General features: G+C 34.6%; 1 protein-coding gene across 1 annotated transcript in view; it reads left to right on the top strand.

Moving 5' to 3' along the window:
• Positions 1 to 17,439, top strand: part of MTBP (MDM2 binding protein) — a 71,370-nt gene that overhangs the window by 7,189 nt on the left and 46,742 nt on the right. The window contains exons 5-11 of the mRNA XM_036068663.2: positions 630 to 688; positions 3,015 to 3,159; positions 4,175 to 4,292; positions 6,814 to 6,948; positions 8,981 to 9,075; positions 9,881 to 9,953; positions 15,968 to 16,085. Coding sequence (XP_035924556.1) covers positions 630 to 688; positions 3,015 to 3,159; positions 4,175 to 4,292; positions 6,814 to 6,948; positions 8,981 to 9,075; positions 9,881 to 9,953; positions 15,968 to 16,085 — 743 coding nt within the window. The remainder of the gene's footprint in view (positions 1 to 629; positions 689 to 3,014; positions 3,160 to 4,174; positions 4,293 to 6,813; positions 6,949 to 8,980; positions 9,076 to 9,880; positions 9,954 to 15,967; positions 16,086 to 17,439) is intronic.

Here is a 17,439-nt window from a genome sequence, read left to right as displayed (position 1 = left end):
ACCTAATAATTATTTCCACAAGAGGGAGCTTGAAAACTATTTTTTAACATAACATGCCTTAGGTTTTCTAGACAATGGCAGGTTTGTAATAAAGGATTTAAGTAACTTTATGTTATATAATAAACTTTTGAGAAAAAAAATCATCATTTGGATAAAATGAAAAGATTTTGAAGAATTGGAGGACATCATCATATTTTCCATCCAGGGCTGTAGTATGCCATTCAGAGAAAAGCAGTAGCCTTCTTTATTAAACCCTTAGCAATACTTACTTTTAGGGTTCAGAAAAATGTTTGGTCTACTAGTTATGATTTATGTTTAATATACTAGATATAATTTAGAGTTTTTCCCCCCTCTTTTGTTAGTATTGTTTGTTTTTGATGGTGTGGCTAAAAAGTTGGACTCAGTGTTTGAATCTTAGCTTCTACACCTACTAATTATGTGGCTGAGGCAAATTATTTAAAGTAAGAATAATAATAGTAGTGCCTCATGGATTGTCATGAAGATCAAATAAGATAATGCATTTAACATACTTAATAGTGTCTGGCACATAGGTCCATTTAATTAATATTACCTATCATTATTATATGAAATGTGTGGGTGTGTTTTTCTAACTTACCCTTTTATTTTAGCCTATATGAAGAATCTGCAGAAAATTTGCATCAGCTGTCCGATAAACTTCCTGCTCCTGGTAATATTTTATGACTTTTCAATAATGTTTTTTAAAGATTTTATTTATTTATTTGACAGAGAGAGACACAGCGAGAGAGGGAACACAAGCAGGGGGAGTGGGAGAGGGAGAAGCAGGCTTCCCACTGAGCAGAGAGCCCGATGTGGGGCTCAATCCCAGGACCCTGAGATCATGACCTGAGCCAAAGGCAGACGCTTAACTACTGAGCCACCTAGGTGCCCCATGTTTTCAATAATTTATATCTTATCTTATACCTTCTATGAATGAGTGATGAATTCAGTCTTTATGCTAGTGTCCTCACTTCTAATTTCGAAATTCAAAATGAAAAAAAATTTTTTTAGAGGGAGGGGAAGGACAGAGGGAGAGGGAGAGAGAGAATCTTAAGCAGGCTCCACGCCCAGTACGGAGCCCAATGTGGGGCTTCATCTCAGGACCCTGAGATCATGACCTGAGCTGAACTCAAGAATCAGATGCTCAACCAACTGAGCCATCCAGGCACTCTGAAAAATAATTTTTTAATTGAAGTTGACACAAAACACACTTTAATAAAGTATATTACTGAGACATTACAGTTCTCTTAATTGTTTTTATTTAGTTAGACAGAAATTAGAACTTAGAAAATTAAATACCCATCTCCGTTTCCTCATGTAGTTATTACTGAGGAATGTTTCCACTACATACCATTGTTTTCCACAGTATGTTCTATAGAACACTAGTCCTATGAATACCTCTGGGAGAAAGAAGTTCTTTAACCTAGATCATTTGGATAACATTCTTATAAGGTGTGAGGCCACTATATACATTATCAAACAGAAAGTTATACAGTAGGGGCACCTGGGTGGCTCAGATGGTTAAGCGTCTGCCTTCGGCTTAGGTCATGATCCCAGGGTCCTGGGATCAAGCCCTGCAACTGGCTCCTGGCTCATTAGGGAGCCTGCTTCTCCCTCTCCCTCTGCCTCTCCCCTGCTCATGCTCTCTCTCTCTGTATCTCTGTCTCAAATGAATAAATAAAATCTTTAAAAAATAAAAAAAAAGAAAGTTATACAGTAAAAGAACCCGTTATTCAGCATTTTATTTTTAAGGATTTTATTTATTTATTTGAAAGAGAGGGTACAAGTGGTGGAGAGAGAGAAGCAGGCTCCCCACTGAGCAGGGAGCCAATGCGTGGCTTGATCCCAGGACCCTGGGATCATGACCCGAGCCGAAGGCAGCACTTAACTGACTGAGCCACCCCGGTACCCCTACTCAGCATTTTTTTACAAAGCCCCCCCCCTTTTTTTTTACTATAGTGGAAAGCATATTTTATAAAATATTGCATCATACTATTCTTAAAACTGTATTCTGTCTTAAATTTATCTTTCTTTGTGTCAATCAAGTAGCTGGCATCTAAAGTGAGGTACAATTTGGCATCTATAAATAATTTTGAAGAGCGTTCTTGAATATTGTCATCATTGAAAGTCATTTATTAAGCAGATATTTGTTGCATGTATTGTATGTCATGTACTAGGAGCTGAGTATATAATGATGAGTAAAGCATATGTGATTACCATGAAGGACTTGATAGCTCATCATCTAATCCTTATATTCAAGATCCTATTTTAGTATAAAGATCCCACATGGAAAATAACTGAATACATAGATAAATAAACATCAGTTTTTTAAATGAAATGTGTCAAATTCAAAATATGCATTGAAACATATAGTTGCTGTTTAGGCAAATTAGAATGCTTTCATTATCAAATTTCTATTTGGTTTCTGTTTCATTTATATTATCTTGGTCCTTTGGTAAATTTATAATTTTATAAAATGTGAAGTTTCATGGAGTTATACTTTTTTTCTTAGGAACTAATGATGTTGTCAGTATAATTGAGTTTTCTGAGGGTTTTATTGTCCTATACAAAGAAATAATTTATTTGAACATTACAATTTTATATTAATTCATTCCCTTTTGTATAAATTAAGTACAGAAAAATATACTGAAATTGCCCAGTTTTTTTTCCTCTGTTCAGTACAACAATAGCATTGATGATCTCAAGAGCAATATATATAATTAAGCACTGGTGCATAATTGGCAAGTAATTATGATAGACTCCATTGTTTCCTGGCATATGCTAGCTATTTCAAGATAACAAGGCTTTAAATCAATGATGAACATTTAGAAATTTTGAACTCCTAAAGATGTGTATTGTTTTGAAGAATTTCAGAACTTAAAGTTAAAATCCTTCTTTGTATTCTAAATAAATATAAAATTCAATTTTTTAGGGTACTATTTTGAGACATTTCTGATTTTCAGAAAAATTACGAAAATGCCTTATTCTCTTTCTAGGTAGAGCAATGATAGATATAATACTGTTGCCCTCGGACAAAGATCCTCCTAAATTGAAAGACTGTCTACCTACTGTGGGAGCACTAAAACATTTGAAGGAATGGTATTCAGCAAAGATTACTATAGCGGGAAATCATTGTGAAATGTAAGCTGTTCTGTTTTTATTGGCTCTCAGTGTTATCTGTCTTTACAATTAGCATGGTATCCTGTTTTTAATAGACTTATGATTTGAAGTTTTTTTTTTTAATGTGACAAGATAGTTTTATGTCATACTGTTATTAGAGGTTTATCTATTGAGAAGAATCTAGATTTTTCTTGTTTCATACTTTATATTCCTGAGGTATTTAAGTTTTTAGTAAATATCATCAATGCTGTTTTATAACCATTATTGAGCATTAATTATCTAAACACACTGTGTGCTTTTAAATAAGTGTGTATTGTTCATTGAGCACCACAATGAATACCATGGATACATGGATACACAGGATTTGTTATGTCGTATTTGTTTTTTTGTTTTACGTGCAATGTAGAAACAAGTATATACGGTTGTGTTTTATGATATTTTAGTAAGGACCAATTGTATCCTTAAAGAAGTATTCAACTGGATTTATTAACTTCATGATTTTCTTCATTTAACAAATGTTTATTGAGCACTGACTTTATGCCAAGCACAGCAATAGATGCTGATGAGTTAAGAAAGCAAGATTTGATCTTGTTCATTGAGATACAGGGAGAAACAGGAGTGCTAATAGTCATGATCATCTGTGATAAGTGCTACTATGGAATTCCATACAAAGCTGTATGAGAAAAATTTAGGAGAGCAGTTCTCCCTTTGAAGATAAAGGACTGATAGTAAGTCTGTGTGTGTGTGTACCTATGTGTATATCTGACACTTTTAAGCTAATAAGTAGTAATAGGAAAATCTGTACCTTCCTCTGTAGTGTTAAGGGTAATTCCTCTTAACAGGGATATTGAGATTAAATGCACATGTAATAGTGACTCCCTCAGAGACTGACTTAAGGGATGCTCTATAATATTAGTAGATAAAAGCAGCAATAGAAACTGCATTTTTGCCTGTTAGGATTATAGTTAACTATAACCGTTAAATCTAAGGAAGATATAAAACCCTGTATTTAACCATCATAATCTTTTATTTATAGGAATTGTCAGAAAATTGCAGAATACCTCTCTGCTAATGTTGTATCTTTAGAGGATCTCAAAAATGCTATTGACTCAAAGGAATTATGGAGGGGAAAGATTCAGATATGGGAAAGAAAGGTAAGTGGATTTCTCAGTTATCACAGTTTGTAAAGCAGGCCTTTCAGCTTTATTTACAGCACAGATAATTTAAATGAATTTGAATGAAAATGTACCTTATAAAGATGTTCTAGAATAGCACTAAGAATTTTCTGCGATAATAGAAATGTTCCGCCTGTGCTAATACAGTGGCCACTGGCCTTATATTGCTACTGAGCACTTTATGTGTGATTACTTATGTGATGATTTCAACCAAAAAATAGAATTTTAAACTTTATTTTAATTATATAATCACCGTGGTTATCTTTTGGACACTGCAGCTCTAGAATCTAACAGTCTTTTAAAAATATAGAATTTGACATTAGTTGAGTTCATGTTGTTTATCCAAGACGCCTTATTTCATTACATGTGTAAACTACTGGAAAGCTGCTTAGAACATCTTAACTATAATACCATTTTATTTTTTTTTTTAAGACTTATTTATTTATTTTTAGGGAGAGAGAGAGTGGGAGCAGGGGGCGGGACAGAGGGAGAAGGAGAGAAATCTCAAGCAGACTCCTCACTGAGGGCAGAGCCCAATACTGGGCTCACTCTTACAACCCTGAGATCATGACCTGAGCCAAAATCAAGAGTCAGACGCTTAACTGTCTGAGCCACCCAGGTGCCCTATAATACTACTTTAAATGATCACTACTCTCTACTAATCAGCTCTGATTTTGAACAATTTTTTTTAACCTCACAAGATCCTAGATTTTTCAACTACAAGATGAAAATATTGGATTAGTTCAACTTCTCTGATCTTAAATTTCTATGAGACTCCAATTCTATTTTGGCATCTTTTATGATGAATGAATATGTTGAGTGGCTTTTATAAGTTGTGTGCATGTTAAAGTAAGTATCTAGTATTTTATATATTTTTGAATATAGGTAAAACTAAAACAATAAAGTTTCTTGGAACGCCTGGCTGGCTCAGTTGGTTAAGCATCTGCCTTCAGTTCAGGTCATGATCCTGGGGTCCTGGGATCGAGTCCTACATCGGGCTCCTTGCTCAGTGGGGAGCCTGCCTCTCCCTCTGCCTGCCGCTCCCCCTGCTTGTGCTCTCCCTCTCTCTATATCTCTGACAAATAAATACATAAAATCTTAAAGAAAAATACCAAAAAACAATAAAGTTTCTTAATGTTTGTTCGGGGTGGCATGGGAACATGAGTTGGGTCTTATATTTCTATAAAGATTTATTGCACTAATTACTAGATTTTTTTTCCTTTTCAATTCACCCTTAACTATGGCTTAATAAAACTTCTAGTAAGGGGGCGCCTGGGTGGCTCAGTTGGTTGAGCAACTGCCTTTGGCTCAGGTCATGATCCTAGAGTCCCTGGATTGAGTCCCCATCGGGCTCCCTGCTTGGTGGGGAGTCTGTTTCTCCCTCTGACCCTACCCCCTCTCTCTCATTTTCTCTCTCTCTCAAATAAATAAATAAAATCTTAAAAAAAAAAAACAAAACTTCTAATAAGACAATAGGAATTAATGTGATTGGGTCCTTCTTGCTGATTTACATGTTGCCTCATCCTCACTTTGGGAAAGTTCAATCTGCAGGTAAACCTTCTCTGCAAGTGGTTTTAATGTAAACAAACCACAGAGCCAGCTTGAAGCCTGTAGGATAGAATTAGCTAGGAGAATTGTTTTTGTACACATTTTTTGAAACTGCATGTTTGCATACACACAAATAATGGCAGAGTTCTTTTCATGTGATTCTTTTATGAATAGGAAATTAAATGTTCATATCTCCACAAGATGAATTTAAAACTTGAAATCACTTGTTTTGGTGGAGAATAGCTTTTAGCATAGAGGCATTATAGTGATTAAAGACATAGATTTTGGAGTTAAATTGTCCACATTGAAATCCCTACTCTATTTCTTGCTAGTTTTGTGTGACACACTGGGTAATAGTTAGCCTTTTGGTGCCACAGTTACCTTCACCTGTAAGATAGGGGTCATAATAGCTCCTATCTCATAGATTTTTATGAAGGTGAAATTACGTAAAGCACAAAGTAACCACTCATTAAATGTTAGTATCATTGTTACCATTACTATTAAGACCCCTACTATTACTGCTTCTACAGGAATTGATCTTTTCATCAACAGTTTATTTTGAAAGCAAACTATGTGTGAGGCTCTGTCCTAAGAATTTGTTTAAATAAGACAGACAAGCTCTGTTTTTGCAGAACTTGCAGACTGATAGGAAGCCACATATTGAACAAGTATATGTAAAGGAAATTGTTTGGTTCTGGGGTTGCACAGAATGGGCTTAATACATTCTTGTGGGCTGTTATAGGGCCAAAGAGAGCTTTTCATGAAAAGATCCATATGTAAGTTAAAACAGGAAGGATGTATACACAAATGGAAGAACCACATTTTGAGTTGAGGAATCAAAAATATATTTCCATGTGGTTTTCTTCTCAACTTTTACATTGCAATAAGATGTATTGGTCTTTGTAAGTTTATTCATGGTATTTCTAACTGTGTTCTTTTGGTTTCTTTTCAGTTTGGATTTGAAATTAGTTTTCCTGAATTTTGTTTAAAAGGAGTCACACCTAAGAATTTTGGTACATCTTATTTAAATCCTTGTATTCTTGCCAAAAGGGTAATACCATCAAAGGATAAGAACATTTTACCGAAGGTAATCTATGTTTAATTCATTTTGCAATCATCCATTCATGCATATTTTTGTTCTTATATGTTTGAATCTTAAAATTAACTTTTCTAATATATGTGCTTAAATGTGCTCACTGGCATAATTTTTATTATAATTATAATTAAGCGCTTAAATTATACTGTGTTACCAGCATTGAATGTTGGCAAAACTATCATTATTTTGTTTTTAAAATGGAATGATCCTAACTTTAGATCAGTATAGGCCTGAAACTTCCTTTGGTGAGGACTTTGCTATGGGACCTTTCTGAGACTCAGGGAAGGAATATGGAGGGAATATGATACACTGGAAAGAGAACAGGCTTTGGAGGGAAATATGATACACTGGAAAGAGAACAGGCTTTGATGTTAGGTAGACCTGGGTTTGAAACCTGGCTCTGTCACCTATAAGGTGTTGTAACCTGGGTAGATTGATTAACTCATTCGTGAAATGAAGACAGTAACACACTTACCTTACAAAGTTATTACGAAGGTTAAATGAGGAAAGGGATTACACTAACTGACATTTGCTTCATTCACAGTTTAAGAAGTATTAGTTGTGTCCCATATCTCCATAGGTTCATTCTTAAAATGCAAATAATTATGAAATATAGCAATTTAAAAGGGTTTAGTTAGTTGGCTTTTTTTTTTACATTGGAAAAAATAACATAAGAAGAGGTATTTATATAGAAGCCCTTTAGAAATTCACTTTAAAAGACCCAATTCAAGAATGTGCAAAACAACAGTCACTGAAATTACAAGGATGTCAGATGGATGGGTAATATTTTCTGATCAAAGGGTAGTACAAAAAAAGGGCATATTTCTGATGTAAACACATTTCCCAATAGTTGTTAAGTTGTTAATTGCTTACTTTAAGTAACCTACCATGGCCATCATTCACAGGAATATTATATTCTTTTTTTGTTGTTGTTAAAGATTTTCTTTATTTGAGATAGAGTGAGAGAGAGAGAAAGAGAGAGAGCACGAGCAGGGGGAAGAGCGGCGGGCAGAGGGAGAAGCAGGCTCCCCGATAAGCAGGGAGCCCGATGTGGGACTCAATCCCAGGACCCCGGGATCATAACCTGAGCCGAAGGCAGTCGCTTAACCGACTGAGCCACCCAGGCGCCCCAATATATTCTTTTCTAAAGATTATAAGATTGATGACTTCAATGTCTCTTCTTTCATAAGACACCATTCAAGTATGGATAATATATTTAAGTTTTGCTGTTATGGATGGGAGTCTTAGGGTACAATCTCTCTCTCTCTCTCGTGTGTGTATTTATGTGTACATATACACATAATTAAAGATGGTGAAATTACTCAGCTTTCTGCAAAGTTTAAAACTTTGGGTAGTCTCCTCAAAATGTGTTTGCTTTTCTTTACCCTTCTTGTGAAGTATTGTAGCCTCAACTTCTAAAATATCTGTCCTCCTTCACTAGCTCACTGGTAGCTTAGTTTTAGACTCTGCCCAAAGAAATACTGCAATTTTATTTCTCTGAGTGGAGCTCTCTTTGTTAATTAGGACTCTTGGCTTTGCTAGTTCTCTTAACTTCTTCAGCATTTCTTTCAAGGATTTTTTTTTTTTTTTTAAATCTCAGCACACCACTCAATCTAAGTTCATTCTGGAGAATCTTCTCTTTCTATCTCTCAGTCTTGCAAACGCTCTAAGTTTGTTTCTTCAATATCCTAGCTTCTTGGGTCACCTGTCTGTCTTGCTGAAAATAAACAGGAAAAGTTGAGAACTCTTGTCTTCCTTTGCTTGCCTCTTTCCAGACTCATTTTCCCTCTGTTAAAACTCTTCAGTTACTAAGAAATCTCTATGTCTGTCTCTACTCTGAAAGGTAGAATTAAAATGGAAGAAATTCTTGTCTGCTATAGAGGATTTAATGTTTGGCTTGCATAATGTGTAAACACCTGCTTTTAAAGATCGATTTTAAAGTTTTAAACTCTGATCACTAATTTGTTCACTTTTATTTTATTTGTAGAATTTAAAGTATTACATAATCTTATTTATTTCATAGGTTTTCCATTATTATGGCCCTGCTTTAGAATTTGTGCAGATGATAAAATTATCAGATCTACCCTCCTGCTATATGTCGGACATTGAATTTGAGTTGTATCCTTTTATTTACATGTTCATTTTAGATTACATTTTCTGTGTCAGGTAGAATGTTTCCTCCACATTTAGATATTTGACCATGCTGGGGTTTTTTTCTTTAATAATATTCAGTATATTTTTCATTGCCATGGCTTTAAGAGAAGCTCTACAACTTTCAAAAGGAAAAAATCTTCCTTCAAGTACTATATGCTCCTAGAATAGGCAGAAGACTTTCTGGTATTGCTACTCATTGCTAATGGGGTAGGGAGGATGGAGAAATGTTAGGAATATGTGGAGAAAAACCGAGTAATTTATATACTCCTGAAATGTGCAGATGTTTCTGTTGCCATCAGCAGGCTGGATATATAAGCACCAGTCCACTGTATCTTTTTATATACTTAAGTAAATACAAATGCTGTCTCATGTATCTGCAAATATTCGACATATTTTAGGCTGTCTTTTAAGAAAAGGATTTTTAGAAGTACACCTAAGAACAGAACATTTTATATAAAAAGAAATTGTTGCCTGGATTTGGAACTCTAGCATGGTGTTCTTAAATTTTTGTGTAGAAACTATAGTTTTTACAAATCTCTTTTTCTGGTGGTTTATAGGGATGCTCTTCATAGAAGCACTTTTTTCTTGGTATATTTTCAGCATTAGAAAAATACTTTTCCTTAAGGGGAGGAGCAATTGTGAATTCCTGCAGTTAAAATTTTTAATAAATTAATCTAAGCACCTTGTGAATTAGAGGACCAAACTTGTTTTAGGGAGTAGTATTGTTTCACGGTTACCATTCTATCATTTCTTTAACTCCTTAGTGCAGAGGGTTGACAAAAAACAATACCAAACAGAATTCCATGTTGTTGTTGGAGCAGATTTCTTCTTTGCATGGCAAGGTATAGGTTTTTTGTTTTGTTTTTAACTTAACATTTAAGGATGGGTGAGAAAAGGGAATATAGTTTGTTAATCTGTTTTTGCATAATAATTTTGCTTCTTTAATATAACAAAGGATTTTGGACCTAATTGATATTAAGATACTTTGAACTTCCCATAATAACACCAAAGTACTCTGCAGACATGAAATGATATTAAGTTTTTGGAAGAGATTTTCAAAAATAAGCTTCATGACTGGTAATTTTGTTAGTTTTAAAATTTGAAAACACGTTAGATTATCGTTAATCTACTCCTTCAACATCTGATTTCAGTTATATGAGAAGATATTCGTACGCTTGCATTATCTTTTTCATGGTAGGACAGGTGGGTGGAAATGAGAAAAACTTCTAAAGCCTCATGGTATTATCAATAAGTTTTCAGTTTTTCTTTTTTTTTTTTTTTAAGATTTTATTTATTTATTTGTCAGAGAGAGAGAGCACAAGCAGGGGGAGTGGCAGGTAGAGGGAGAAGCAGACTCCCCACTGAGCAAGGAGCCCAATGTGGGGCTCTGTCCGAGGATCCTGGGATCATGACCTGAGCCGAAGGCCGACACTTAACTGACTGAGCCACCCAGGCATCCCTCAGTTTTTCTTTCTTAATTCTGGTGATGTTTATGGGGCGCCTGGGTGGCTCAGTTGGTTAAGCAACTGCCTTCGGCTCAGGTCATGATCCCAGGGTCCTGGAATCGAGTCCCGCATCAGGCTCTCTGCTCTGCGGGGAGCCTGCTTCTCCCTCTCCCACTCCCCCTGCTTGTGTTCCCTCTCTCACTGTGTCTCTCTCTGTCAAATAAATAAATAAAATCTTTAAAAAAAAAAAAAAAATTCTGGTGATGTTTATGAGATTTGTGGCTATTTCAATAGTTTTATATATATATATATATATATATATATATATATATATACACACATATACATATATATGTCATCTATTTAAAGTCAAGTATAGTTTTTATTGGGAAAAACTAAAAGTTTGCTTTTCTTTCTGGTTATTTACTGTGTTTCTATGAAAACAATTTTTAATGCACAGAATATTCATTGGCAATATTTATTTAACATTATTTTACTATTTTAACAACAAATAAACTATTTCAAACAATTCTGTAGGGAGGAAAATGATTATTAAAATTATAGTTTCCCCATGGCACTATAGTCAAATACTGGTTATAATTCCCTTAGAAAATTGATACAGTAATGGAAATAATGATTTTGGCCTTAAGATGCTTGACTACAGATAATTTAAAATTTTGACTTTCATGGTTAAGCGTCTGAATCTTGATTTTGGCTCAGGTCATGATCTCAGGGTGGCATAGTCAAGCCATGTTGGGCTCCACTCTGGGTCATGGAGCCTGCTTAAGATTTTCTTCCCCTCTCCCTCTGCCCCCACCCCCACCCCTTGCATATTCTCTCTCTGTGTGTCTCAAATAAATACATCTTAAAATTTTGACTTTCAGCCTCTTTTTCCATAAAATTAAGTTTTTTAATAGTGTGCTTAAGTGTTTATTTGATGAAGTAGCCTTTGAAGGAACAGCCTGAAGTATAATATTAGCCTGTGTTTTCATCCTCTAAAGAATACCTAATGTGAAATTTAAAACATTTATCTTTTCTTATTTATCCAACGTATATCTTATTATGTGCTAGACACTGTTTTAGGTATTAGGGATCCAGTGATGGATTAGAGAGATGAAAACTATCCTCGTGGAACTTACATTTTGGTGGGAAAAAGAGAAAATAATAAGAAATATGAAGAGGGGAGCCTGGGTGGCTCAGTCAGTTAGGCAGCTGACTCTTGGTTTTAGCTCAGGTCATGATCTCAGGGTCGTGAGATCCAGCCCCATGTGGGGGTCTGCGCTGAGTGTGGAGCCTGCTTAAGATTCTCTCTCCCTCTCCCCCATTCCTCACACTCCCTCTCTCCCCCTCCAACAAAAGGAACTATGAAGAAAACAAGCAGACTGCAATAGAGTAATAAGGTGAACTTACTTTAATCGAATTAATAAGATCATATATCTTTATAAAAATATGCACATAGAAATCTTGCAAAGTTGTATAGTAAAAAGAAAAAGACAGAAAAAGGAAAGAAAAAAAAGCACAAAGAATTAAAAAAAAAAATCTGTTCCTGCTTTAACCCAAGTAACTAAATAGTTCTCTGTTTAACCTTATCTAGTTCACCTAATTTTGGGGAGCCTCTTCATTCTAGGAAATGAGAATATCATTAACCATTTCACCTGTGTTTTCAAATAGGGGAGGGGAGGAGTATGGTAGAATAGAAAGTCTCAAGTAAGAGTGTATATACTTTAGAAAACTTAGATTTAAGTCCTAGTTCTACCACTTACTGGCTTATAGCTTTTTAAATTGTAAACTGTAAGTAATCCCTGTTTTACCTGTTGTGAAAGTTGCAATGAAAACCAATTGGAATATATTTTACAAACTGTGAAGTATGCTATAAAAGATGGTTGGTAACTAATTTTAATGTCCTTGAAGTTTATCTGGCCTGAATGATAGACATGCATATGTGAAATATTTTCCTGAAAGGTATAAAGCTCCAAATATCCTCTAGATATTTTGAAGATAAAATGAAATTTTTAGGAATCGCTTTTATAGGTAATTTTTCAAGTCAAATCAGATACATACCTGTAATTTGTTTAATACAGGTATAAAATAATCCTTAATGCATCTCGTGATTGAAGACAGGCAACACTAATATTAGAAGCAAACTAAATGATATTTATATCGTATTTTCAGTTGTTTTGTTTTAAATTTGGTATATTAGATTGTCATTTTTATTGCTTCTTGGACAACGACTATAAAACATTAGAGTATTCTTGGGGTGCCTGCATGGCTCATTGGTTGAGCGTCCGACTCTTGATTTTGGCTCAGGTCATGATCTCAGGGTCATGAGATCGAGTCCCGCATTGGTTGGGTTCCGTGCTCAGCACAGAGTCTGCTTGGGATTCTCTTTTTCCCTTTTCCTCTGCATCCTACCCCTGCTCGTGTGCTCTTTCCCTCTCTCTCCCTCTCTAAAATAAATAAATAAAATCTTTAAAAAATACTAGAGTATTCTTTATCAGTAAGGGACAAATAAATGATGGAATTTTTTATAGATGTTCCTACTTTAATGCAGCAAAAGGGATGATTTTTGGAAACATAATTTAGCTAACATATCTCTGAATGTGAAGCACTGTATTTTCCTTTTATACTAGGTCATAATTAGTTTTTTACATTTTTGAAAAAAGTAGTTTTGATTTGCATGCTCATTCTTTGAAATAATTCTAATGCTTTATAACTTGGTTTTCATTTATTTATTCAGCAGTTTTCTGTGAGGGGCTGGGGCAGAGACTGCCTGCTGTGTGCCCGGGGCTTGTTTCAGATGCTGGAGAGAATAAAATGGACAAGGTCCCTCCTTAGGAAGCTTTCATAGTACTTAAATTTTAGTGATTTATATGATCTTAAGTCAACTTCTGACTTTAAAAAAACAAATTTGATCAGCCCCAGAATAAAAATAAAAACCTTTTATAGTGAAGCTTATTTTATTAGATTAGTAAAAAATAAGAAGATTGTTAAGGAATCATGATATCTACTAATTGTATGACCAGGAAATATTTTTTATTTTGTTTTATTTATTTTTAAAAAAAATTTTTGAGAGAGAGCAGCAGGGGTGGGGGCTGGTAGTAGTAGGAGGGGCGGAGGGAAAGGGAGCGAGAGATTCTTAAGCAGGCTCTACACCCAGCATGGAGTCTGATACAGGGCTCGATCACACAATCCTAAGATCATGACCTGAGCCAAAATCAAGAGTCGGATACTTAACCAAACGAGCCACCCAAGCACCCCAGGAAATATTTTTTTTTAAAGATTTTATTTATTTATTTGACAGAGAGAGACATAGCGAGAAAGGGAACACAAGCAGGGGGAGTGGGAGAGGGAGAAGCAGGCTTCCCGCCGAGCAGGGAGCCCAATGTGGGGCTCGATCCCAGGACCCTGGGATCATGATCTGAGCCGAAGGCAGATGCTTAATGACTGAGCCACCCAGGCGCCCCCCAGGAAATATTTTTTTAAGAAGAGAGTTTGCAAGGTTAGAAACGTGATTCCCTTAGTGCCTGCTTGTTCAGGTGGTGCCTACTGAAAAGAATGAATCAAAGTTTTGAAATGGTATTTGGTTTTTAAATTCTGGAGATAGTATGATAACCTAGAAGCACCATCCTCAAGTCTTAGAGAGTATCTGATGATTAGTGCATGAGTGAGAACGAGTTATCAGAATCCAAGTTTGTTTTGAACACAGTATAAACAGTTGACATAAATGTATTTTGTAGGAAATTATAGTTTATGGGATTTAGAAATGTTTATTTTCATATTTGTAGCAAATGTTTATTCAAGAATAAGTTGTCTCAAACATTTGGCTACTTCTTTGCCTGGGTAGGACGTACTTATAATATCAGGCTTTAAGTTGTGCATTGAACTGCATTTAGCATCTCTAATTTGTTAAGCTTTAACTATAATAATTACATAATTAAGTTATAACTGGGCCCTGATCTAGCATACTAACAGCTTTTGTCTATCCTTTGGGCAAAATACTTTTGTTATGAATTTTGTGCTACATAGTCTTATTTATGCAAGTATGAAGAACTAGGATTTAGTGTTTCAAAGTTAAATATAGATCTTTTTATATTTAATGATTATTTTCTATTGCTAATATTTTTTATTTTTAGTGTCTAATAATTATGTGAAATACATTTGTCTTAGAATTTAAAAAAGGCATGGCTGTAATAACAAAAATAAACATTTAATTTTCCCTTTTTTTTGTTCCTAATACACTTATTTGTATATCTAAAAATGCATAAGATAATAAATATCAGTAAAACTAATACATTATTGACTTAGTATCATATATGTCATGAGACTCATCCATCTACAAGTGACAATTAAGAGTGATTTTTCTGTTCCATTGATCTGTGTGTCTGTTTTTGTGCCAGTACCATACTGTCTTGATGATGACAGCTTTGTAATAGAGCTTGAAGTCCGGAATTGTGATGCCACCAGCTTTGCTTTGCTTTTTCAACATTCCTCTGGCTATTCGGGGTCTTTTCTGGTTCCATACAAATTTTAGGATTATTTGTTCCATTTCTTTGAAAAAAGTTGATGGTATTTGATTAACATAACATAATAAAATAAAATTTTAAAAGAAGTCATTCTTCATTAGAGTTGAGATCTATAAGGTATCTTACTTAAATTTCCCCAGAGTTAAAAAAAAATGTTATTTATTGGTTGTTGTAGCTTATATTTCTAAAATAACAAGCAAAGTGTAGCTTTCGGAGTGCAGTTTGTTTTATTCAGTACCTAATCAAATTGAGATTTTGCCTAAATATCATATGCTGGCTTTGGGAAAACAAATATTTAATAAAAATCTGTATGCCCAGCCCTGGGAAGGCAAAGATGAATAAGCTGAGTTTTCTCACAAATCAGTCAGAGCTGCTGTATGTTTTCTGGCATATGATTCATGGTTTCTTTGCAGTTTATACCTTATTAGGATTAAATCTCTGATTTCTAGGAACAGAGTTTTGAAATTACCTACAGATGTATTATAATTTTGAAACCAGAACAATAATCCATCCAGACAAAAGGTTATAAAATTATGGCTAAGTATGACAAAATCTTTTGATGATGGCGTTCCCAGCCTCTCACTCGTTTGCAGATACACAAAGAAATGATACCACAACCTGAACTTGAAGCAAATATTGTGAATAACAAGGTTTTCAGAGATCTGTAACTTACTGGAAAAGGGAGCCCATGTTTGACTACCTTGGTCTGATTTTTTACTTTTTTTTCTGACAGTTTGGGCATTGTTTTTGTTTTTCCAGTGGACTTGTGAGAGAGCATTACAAAGTACCTATTAGATAGGTGAAATTCGAGTGGAAAATTGTCAGGTGACACTATTTAAGAATTAATCTCAGTGTGCAGTCGCTAAAAATATGTTCTGTTTTATCCAGGTTGGTGCTCTCTTTGTATTGCCATGTGCTATTAGTAACACACTCATTCCACCTCCCAGCCAGCTCAGTTCAAGAAAATGGAGAGAATACATAGCTAAAAAGCCTAAGACAATCAGTGGTGAGTAGTAAATCGTTGTTTTATGAAATGGAGATAACATGCTTGATGAGAAAATAATATTTATTACTACTGATTAAAACGAACCCACATCCTTTTAACATTTTTTATTATCTCTTAGTAACCTACTGTTAGTAATAACAAAGTGTATACTACCTTATTCAAAAAAATATCAGTGATCTAAAGGCCGAAGTTTTGATTAAGTAGATAGCTAATTATATTGAACATGGGTTTCTTAGAGACATTTCAAGAATGAAATTTATGAAAATAAAGGGGTGCCTGGGTGGCTCAGTCAGTTAAGCGTCTGCCTTTGGCTCAGGTCATGATCCTGGGGTCCTGGGATCGAGCTCCAGGTCAGGCTCCCTCTGCCCCTCCCCCTGCTCGTGCACAATCTTTCTCTCTTGCTCAGTCTCTCAGATAAATAAATAAAATCTTTTTTTAAAGAAAAAGAAAAAGTGGTTATTTTATTATATGGTAGGTACATAAGAAAAAAAACTGGTGATTAAGTTTTCTAAAGAAATTAGAAGTTATTTAACAATTATATGTTATGCAGTGTTCTGTGTACTTTAGAAATATTGGCTCCTTTAATTCTTATAATAGCCCTATAAACTTATTTTTATATCCATTTAACAGACTAGGAAATTGGGGCTTGAAGAAGTTACAGAGCTGTTAATTGGCAGAATCTAATAGTTAATAGCTCTGTAACTTCTCCAAGGATTTGAACCCAGGCTCTTTGCTCTTAACTACTGCACTGTATTGCCTCTACTAGTTTATTACATTCAAAATGTCACTGTGAAAATGAAATCTTAATTTCTGTTGTAAAATCAGATCATTTATATCCAAACTTTAGTATTTTATTAGGTAATTACAGCTCAAAAGTTTTAGTTACTTGCCCAAAGTCATATAGCTAAAGAATGTTTCTTCATACTTTGCTTATATGTGTTTTTTTTATTGGACAATAATTTGTTTAAATTAGTTTTGAGCTTGTAGTTAGTTTTCGAGACCCATGATATGATGGGACTAAGAATTGGAATTTGAACATGCCCACCTGGATTGTTCTAGAAGAAATCTCTAGCAATACTCCAGAGCCATATAATCCTGAGGAATATGAATTTAAAATCAGCAACTTACACAGTATTATATAGGTGAGATACTGAAATCCATTTTAGCAAATGTTGAATTTGAAAAGGAGATGATAGCTATATGGAAATTTAAATTTAAGAGTTTGAGATTAGATCTATTATCCCCAGAGAGTGGTCAGGGCTAGAGATTTAGATTTTACCAGCTGTTTGATCTATTTTATAACAAACCAGCCTAAGACTAAGTGGCTTCAAAGAGCAAATGCTTTTATTTGCTC

The sequence above is a fragment of the Halichoerus grypus genome, chromosome 5 (genome assembly GCF_964656455.1).
Source record: "Halichoerus grypus chromosome 5, mHalGry1.hap1.1, whole genome shotgun sequence".
Taxonomy (NCBI): domain Eukaryota; kingdom Metazoa; phylum Chordata; class Mammalia; order Carnivora; family Phocidae; genus Halichoerus; species Halichoerus grypus.
Note: the sequence above shows the minus strand (reverse complement) of the source record. Positions and strands in the feature narration are given on the sequence as shown.